We start from the raw sequence: 9,333 nt of genomic DNA on the forward strand, positions 1-9,333 counted from the left end.
ATTGATGGTATCAATGCCCAAATAACAATATCAATACCTTATGAATAGAGTGTCGATACTATTGACCAAAATCTCTTAACTTTGGTTTTCCAAATGAATGGTGTTGGTATTGTTTATTCAGTATCGATAACCCAAACCTAGAAACTTTATTTTTCTCATAAAAAAGTCATCTCACTCATACTCAAATCCCTCGTAAGGTCCTCAAATGTTATTTATAGCTTATGAGAATTTAAGGTGATCACAAAAGTATAATAAATATAAAATACCTCATTTACCTCATGAATCACCAATAAACCAAAATATATACATGTAAACATACACATAAGCAAATCATATCTAACGATCTACAAGTGGTAGAGGTGAGTTAGAAGTGTGTTACCTTGACTCTAGTTGCTAGGAAACACCTCAAGGTCACCCAGAATCAAGTTTCTCCTTATTTTTACTTTTAAAGCTTTCCCAAACTTCCCTTACTGATCAAAAGTATTGAAATGAATTACTAACTCGTTTAAGGAGTTGAAAGGAGTAGAAATAATACTTCTAACCCCTAGAAACAAATTAGGAGCAATCCTTAATATTAAGGGCTCAAAATAAAGCTTTAAATGAGATTATCATTCTTACCTTGAAAATTTTGGCCTAAACTTGTTGGATAATCAAGTTTCTACCTTTGGATTCTTACAATGGTAAATATATAAAATTAAAATTACATCATTTCTATTTAGATAATACATGGATTAAGTTTTGGTCACTTTTCTTTCATATTTTTACATTTTTTCTCACTAAATTTAAAAACATAAGTTTTAATCACTTACGTGATCGTTTTATTAAGTTTTTGTCACTTACGTGATCATTTTATTAAGTTTTGGTCACTTGGACATTGAATGTCGTTAGTTTGATGATGTGGCCCGTTAGTAAAATATTTTAATTTTTATTTTAACTCGTACACTTTAGACGATATATTGATTATGGGTCTTTTTTGTAAATTTAAAATAGTTTGACAATATTTCAATTTATCCATTTTTAATATGTTTTCTTCCTAATCCCATTATTCTCCATCTTCTCCCTGCTCCTTCTTTAGATATCTCTGCATCATTGCTTCATTTTCCTTCTTTCAAGCACTTATGCTGTAATTCAAGATTAATGGAAGATTTCTAACTTTCGGTAACAAATAATAATATAAGTTCAAAGAAGAATGAAAGGGTAGAGATTAGAGATAAAATGAAGCTAGGTAATCTCAGTTACACAAACTAAAATTCAATTTTCGAAGATTTTGATTGAAGAAAGTCAAATCCAATAAGGAACAAAATTAATGGATCAAAATAACCCGATAATCGGATATTACTCTTTGTGGTGATTTTCCCTTGAGAAAAAGCCTCTGGTGAAACATAATTAATGGATCTAAACAACCCGATAAATGGATCTGTAAATTCATCCACTAAACTCAATCCAAAATCCATTATCTTCAATTTCAAATCTTGTTTTCTTAAGAACAAGCAATTTTTCGATTCTAGATCCCTGTGAATCATCGTTAACTCCTGTGGCATGCACGATCTTTCACATCACAACCATCGCACCGACCTCTGAGTACCTCATTCCTACGACGACCTGATCGAACAACTCCCCGTTAGAGCAGAGCTCCAGTAATAAGTGAACATTGATTTTACCTTCATAAATGTCGTGGAGGTTAATTACGTTCAGATGTGACTAACATTCTCAATTATCTTTCTCATCATGGGGAGTTCGTTGGTCAACAACGTGTCGGAGATAGAAACCTGGTAGTGTGTTTTTAATAACGCTATTATTAAAAAAGCTCTATTTTTCTCGGCTCGAGGTGGTGGCGTTTCCGTGGTGGTGAATCTCTTAGCGTTTTAATAGTGAATTCTCAGAATTTTTCACAATCTTTGTTACTTTTTATATCTTTCTTACAACTGAAAACCCATCTAATTTGACTTCAAATAATTACAACTAATAATTAGAAAACATGAGGCTATTACAATGGAGCAAAAATGTCTAAAGAAAAAGAAAGGAGAATATGAGCAATATTGGGGGTTGGGGAGAAAAATATCAAAAGTTGGTAAATTGAAATGTTGTCCCTAAACTACTTTAAATTTACAAAAAGACCTATAATTAGTATTTTGTCAAAAGTTTAGGGGTTAAAATAAAATTATGCTCTTTTACTAATGGATCACGTCATCAAACTAACGATATTCAACGTACAAGTGACCAAAACTTAATAAAATGATAACATAAGTGACCAAAACAATATCATAATTGACCAAAACTTATGTTTTTTTAATTTGGTGAACAAAAGTGTACAAATATGAAAGAAAAGTGATCAAAAACTTAATTCACGTATTATCTACGTGGAAATAATATAATTTTAATTTTATATATTTATCGTGTCACGTTAGCAAACCGTTAAATATTTAACGATCGTTAAAGATTTAACGATCGTTAATCTTCAGTGACCACATCTTAATTAAAGCGAAACGAAAGTGACTAAATCTTAATTAAAACGAAATGAAAGTTACATATTATCTAAATCCTAGCATTTGATTATTTTAAATTTTTTATTTGATTATTTCTAGTGTAATCACTATTTTCAATCTTGATTGACCAATTTAGATCAAGTACCGTAAATGTTCATTATGAGAATGACCATCTCAATCTAATTTTATCTATTTACAATGTTAAAATTCGAACTTCTGACCTTGTTAACCTAATGTTATCTATTTACAATATTAAGATTCAAAATTTGATCTTATTTAAAAAATTAAATACCTTATCTTATTATATTAACTAATTAAATTTGAATTGAATTGAATTGAGCTTAGCAAAGAAAGAAGTAATGGTTAGTCACGTGGCTCAACCTTGAGCACAAATGCGAATTCTGGTTGGCTGGCGGTAGAGGGCCAAGTTATCATGAACCCTTGTTTGTCGCTTCTCAATTCCCTTTTTCTACCTCCCCCACCTTTCCTTCTTTTACTTTCATGTCATATAATAAGTCTCTTATCACAGTAACCTTGGCATCATCATCATCATCATCATCATCATCATCATCATCATCATCATCATCTCCTTCTTCTTCTTCTTCTTCAGTGGGTGAGAATCCAGAAAATGATTGACACCCATTGTGTTTCTTTCACCAATCAATGGCATGGACCCATCTTTACTAAAATCCCCCTTAAGTTATAGGCCGAACCGTTCATTTCCCATTTTGTTTTCATAGAGCCAAAACCAACCACTTCCCAATCCTAAAACCCCATGTTTGGCCTTCTCTCCTCTCTATAATCATCGCTTTGTTTCCTCTATAGTTGTCCCTGTCAAGAGTTTTTTTGTTCATAGATTTTTGGTAGGTTTGAATCAATGGCCGGCATGCTTCCTGGTGTTGAATGTGCGAGAAGAAGACGGTTCCATCAGAGCGGAGGCTTATCTGATTCGCCGAGTGCGGCGGTTATTGGCTTAACGAGGAGGTCTTCCTTTTGTTTGTATACAAGCAACCATGAAACTCACCATACCTCAGTTTCCTCACAGGTATGGCATTTCTTATAGTATTATATATCTTTTTTGTCTGTTGATTATGATTGGGAGTAACTTGGGGTTCATTTTCTGGGGGGAAAATTAAAGCAAAGGAGCATATCAAGTCAGACTTATCAAGATGATAAGCTTGGAGGAGTGGCAAGAGAAGCAAGGGAAAGATTAGATGGAAGGCTGAGATCACAGAGAAAATCAGAACCTAAAAGGTATACTAAATTGAGAAAGATGAAAAAACCACATGATTAAATAGTTATTTTTATTCGTATTCTTTTAATATTTTATTTTCCAATAAAAACTATTTTTATGATTGAAATAATTATTTAACAATTATTTTACAAACAAGTAACTCTACAAAACAGATGGTTTTTTATCTTAAAATAAAATATTAAAACTAATAATAACAAATTAATTAAACTTTAATTTTTTATTATGACCAAAATACACTAAAATTAAAAATAAAGATTAAATATCTTATGTAGTTAACCATTAAGAGTACTTTTTAATAAACATAATATCAAAATCAACCCTTATTGTTTATTAAAATAATTATTTTGGTTGTTATTCTTGTTTTAGAATATTCTGACTCATAATATTTTTATTTTAAAACACCCTTTCGTAGATAGAAATTATTAGTTAAATGTATAGTTACCCTTCAAAATAAGGGTCTTTTATCCTAAAATTAAATATTAAGAGTCAAAATACTCTAGAAAAAATGTTTAAAATGACTATTCAATTAAATATGTATTTTTTATCCTAAAATTAAATATTAAAATTAAAATATTTATAAAAAATAATAAAGACTAAAATGATAAAGATTTGAAAAGCGTAGAATATTAATTTTGATATCATGTCTCTTCAGTATTATGTCAATGAAAAATGTTTATTTATAGTATTGAAAGCTATTATTGACCCTGTTTTGGGTACATGAAACCAATCATATCAGGCACAACAGCAAGGAGAGTACCAAGTGTGTGGTGGTTGAAGGGGAATTGCAGAGTGAAGTGTATGGAGCAAAGAAGAGGTTCAGCTGGGGTAAACTGAGTTGGAAGGCGATGGAGCAAGACGAGTGTGCGATCTGCTTGGAAAGGTTCAAAGCCGGCGAGAGCCTGGTTCATCCGCCGTGCGCACATCGGTTTCACTCGAGGTGCTTGGTCCCATGGCTACAAAATAATGCTTACTGCCCTTGTTGTAGAATGGGGATACTACCTTAGCTTCCTACCAAGTTTACTGGTTTTGGTACATTTTTATTGAAATAGGAAGTGTTATGCCTAAGATGCACTATGTAATGAATACCATTGCATGAAATTAGATATATGTGTGCTCCAATCGGCAGCCTTCATTAACTCTTCTAGATTCTAGTTATAGACTTGTAGCTTCATTATTTCAAATGGTACCAATATGCCAATATGTTTCTTTACTTTCAATATAATTAAAAAGTTATATATTTAAAGTAGTTTTGTTTTTTTAGGATATCTTGAGTTTGAATATTCGTGTTTTTAATGTAGGTGTGTTGTTAATAGTTTAAAAATATTATGAATATATAATATTTTATAATCATCTGATTATTCAAAAAATTTAAAAGAAATAAAGTTAGATAAAAACTAATATACATAAAAAATTAGAATTTTATTATAATCTAAGATATGAAAGATTATAAAATGATATTTCGATTTTATAAAAAAAATAATAAATTTATTTCTAATTTATTTTTTTAGCGGGAGATGACCTCGCAATTAATAAACTTGTCAGAGAAACAAATTTAAGTCTCTAACTTTACACTTTATTTTAACCTGCTCATATTTTTCACATAATATCAATACGGACTAAAAAATATGACATTTTTATTAATTGATCCTTTTCTATTGTGCCTTAATATTTTATTTAATATTTAAGATAGAAGTCGGCATTGTGTTGGGTAAATTCCAGCAAAACAATATGAATTTCTTCGTCGTAAAGTTTCATTTATTTTACATCAATCGGATTCATTCAATTGGCCCACCCTCCTACTAATGTCGTTTCGTTTAGTGGGACGAATACTTTTCAATTTTTTTTCTCCCAATTCTTACATTTCGTGCTGATTAATCTAACACGATTAATTTAAATAATATAAAATTGATTTAAGATATATGGTATGTTATTCAATTTCAATTATATATATTATATAGGTGTGGTCTAAAATCATTATCATCATTATCATGATGGTAAATTTATATAATATAATAGTTCTGAATTGATATTTTATTGGGTAAATTATACATTTAGTACTTAAACTATTAGTTTTGTTCTGTTTTAGTACTAAAATTTTAATATTTTCAAAATCATACCTAACGTTTAGTTTTGGTTTTATTTTAGTACCCACTATTAAAACTTAATGTGTTTAGTACCTAAACTGATGATTTTGGTCCATTTTAGTACCTAAACTTTAAAAAAAAAATCAAAACTTAACGTTAAATTTTGAATATGGGTACTGTCATAACCATTTTTTATAAATAAATTATTTTTAAAATAATTATGACTTTATTTTAGAAAATATGAATTTTTATTTAATTTGAAATTTGGAATCACCATCAGCCTTTGGGTTAAAAGGTCAAATACCTAAAAACGTATTTTAAAACAACTTTAAGAAAAATTATTTTTAAGACAAAAATTGATCTGCATGTTATCGTAAATTCGTTTTAATGATTCGGGAGGTAATTACGCGTGAGGAAAGGTGAGCACCCCACAACGCCCATAATTGGTGCCGTCGATTATATGTTGTCTAAAATGATGGAATTCTACATATTTGAACTCGAAATTTGAGTTGTGATTCTTTTATTTCGATAAGTTTTTTTAAATGAGTGAATTTATTAAAAAATAATCGACTCGATAAATGATTTAATCAACTCGGCTTCATTTAAGAATTATGTCCTCTCACTACGTGAATTAACAAAAATTATCGTAAATTCGTTTTAATGATTCGGGAGGTAATTACGCGTGAGGAAAGGTGAGCACCCCCACAACGCCCATAATTGGTGCCGTCGATTATATGTTGTCTAAAATGATGGAATTCTACATATTTGAACTCGAATTTGAGTTGTGATTCTTTTATTTCGATAAGTTTTTTTAAATGAGTGAATTTATTAAAAAATAATCGACTCGATAAATGATTTAATCAACTCGGCTTCATTTAAGAATTATGTCCTCTCACTACGTGAATTAACAAAAAATTGAAATTCAATTATATTGGACATAATTTCGTTAATATACGACGCAAAATAATATTGTCTTTGATAATTTTTTGAGAACAGAATATGAATATATGACATATGAATGCAACTGGATAAATGACATATAAAAATGGATGAGATATTTATACGATGTGACAAGTAAATAAACAAATAAAATACTAAAACAAATAAAATACACAACAAATATTTATTTATTAAAATAATTTCATTGTTATAAAACAAATATGAAAATGTAAAAAAATATGTCTTTATTTAAAATGAATAAATATATATAATTAATTTAATATAATGTAAATAATAATAAGCAATACTAATATTGATATTACTTTATTGAATAACCCTCGAAAGGGAACTTCAGGTGTTTTGAGGTATTCCATAAGTTAGTCGAATAATTAACAAAAAAACCTTATAATTTTATAGTATTAAAACTAACGAAGTTTCTATTAAAATATAAGTACTAAATTCTATATTTGTTTTAATATTATATATTTATAAATATTTAAAATATCACTTAAAAAATAAATATATATTACATATTCCATTTATGAAAAAAGGAAACAAAATAAATACACATATTGCAATATAAGGACGAAATCGAAACAACACAAAAATGTAGGGGCAATTAAAGTGTTTAACCTCTTTTTACTCCCTAAATTTCCTTTCTTCAAACCCTAGACCGTCCTAGCACCCAAATTTCACTCCACCCTTCACATTTTTATCATGAACCAAAACCAATAAATAAAAGAAACTACCTTTGATGCTATGGAAGCCCACTTTCACTCCGGCGAAGCAAGGATGGTTCCCACCGAAAGGTATAGTTTCCATTTTTATTGTTTTCTTTTTTTCTTTCGTATGGTCTCTTCTTTTCATTTCTTTTTGAAATCCTTTTTTTTCTTTCTATTTCGAGTTTTTTTTTTTTTGAACTGCCCATTTTTCAGTTTGCTTGCATGTTTTATCTGGTGAAGTTCTTGGGTTGGTGATGATTTGTGTTGAGAAGTTAGAAATTAGTTAGCAGAATTGTTAATTAGTTAGCAGTTTGTTAGACGTTAGTTAGTATGCTAGCTGATGTAATCGAATTGTATATAAATATAGAGTACTGAAATGGTTAATAATAAGAAGTAATGAGGTATTTTTCACACGTGTTTTAACATGGTATCAGACGAAAGGTCTCATGGGGGCTCGACCTTTCTAATTTTTTCCCTCTTTCTTCACTGGTTCATTTTTTCTCTCGGTTTCTATGGAATCGATTGATTTCACGCATCCTCTTTACCTTCATTCATAGGACACGCCTGGGACTGTACTGGTTTCGCATCAGTTGACGGGAATTGAGAATTACAATCTCTGGAGCCGCTCTATTCGAATCGCGTTGCTAGTAAAGAACAAGTTAGGGTTCATCAACGGTGATTATGCTCGGGATGATTTTGCTGAACTTTTTGCAATCGCAGTGGAATCGGTGTAATGCAATCGTTCTCTCGTGGATTTTGAACACTGTAAGTGCTGACCTCTCTGCGGGATTAGTATTCACTTCCACTGCTGCACTTGTTTGGAAAGATTTGAAGGAGCGTTTCAGCAAGGTTGATGGCTCGCGAATCTTCTTTTTACATCGAGAGGTTGCTCTCTTTACTCAAGGTGATTCATCGGTTTCCACCTATTATTCGCGTCTGAAGTTACTTTGGGATGAGTACAGTGCCTTATTTTTTGTCTCTTCGTGTAACTGTGTCGATTTTTCGCAAGCCTTGAATCATGTTCTTCAACAACGATTATTTCAGTTTTTAATGGGACTGAATGAAACGTATTCTGCGATTCGGAGCCTGATTCTTCTTCTGGATCCGCTCCCTTCTATTAATCGGGCATATTCAATGATGGTTCAGGAGGAGTCACAAAGATATATGTCTTCTGGCGTTTCACCACTTTCTGATGCGACGGTGATGTACTCCAATTTTTCTAATCCTCCTCGTGCAAGGTTTAACGGAGTCTGTGATTTTTGTAAGATTCGTGGCCATAAACGTGAGCAATGTTATAGGCTCAATGGCTTCCCTCATGAGTTCAAGTTCACAAAGGCAAAGAAGACTTCTTCTGCTATGGTGGCTAACTCTGATCAGAATAATACTCATTCTGAGTCTTCCCCGTTGCCTACTTCTTTGGCTCCGATGTTTACCACGGACCAGTATAATCGACTGCTGGAGCTCCTCAACAAGGATCTTCATGATTTTGGTGATGTTACTGCTGCTAACTTTGCAGGTATGATTCATGGTGATTTACATGTTTCTAAAAGTAATTCGATTACCTAGATTCTTGACACTGGAGCTACTGACCATATGTTGTCTAGTTTTGAATGCTTGAGTAATCTTGTTGCATGTACCTCATGATTTGTTCATCTTCCGAATGGTAAAACTCTTCCTATAACACATATTGGTTCATATTGGTTTGATTCTTCTCACAGTTTAAAAAATGTACTATATGTTCCTTCATTTACTCATAATTTGTTATCTGTTTCCAAGCTGACAACAGACTTACATTGTGTTGTTCAGTTTTATCCTAATTTTTGTATCTTTCAGGATCTCTTCAATGG

The 9,333-nt window shown here is 31.0% G+C and overlaps 1 protein-coding gene across 1 annotated transcript; it reads left to right on the top strand.

The window, feature by feature from the left end:
* The first annotated feature begins 3,255 nt into the window (after positions 1-3,255).
* Positions 3,256-4,760, top strand: LOC120177449 (probable E3 ubiquitin-protein ligase RHY1A). Its single transcript, XM_039183594.1, has 3 exons — positions 3,256-3,531; positions 3,625-3,740; positions 4,478-4,760. The coding sequence occupies exons 1-3, from the start codon at positions 3,364-3,366 to the stop codon at positions 4,743-4,745; spliced, it is 552 nt and encodes a 183-aa protein (XP_039039525.1). The 5' UTR covers positions 3,256-3,363; the 3' UTR covers positions 4,746-4,760.
* Positions 4,761-9,333: the final 4,573 nt, after the last annotated feature.

This window comes from Hibiscus syriacus, unplaced genomic scaffold (assembly GCF_006381635.1).
Source record: "Hibiscus syriacus cultivar Baekdansim isolate YM2019G1 unplaced genomic scaffold, ASM638163v2 tig00112289_pilon, whole genome shotgun sequence".
In the NCBI taxonomy this organism is placed as follows: domain Eukaryota; kingdom Viridiplantae; phylum Streptophyta; class Magnoliopsida; order Malvales; family Malvaceae; genus Hibiscus; species Hibiscus syriacus.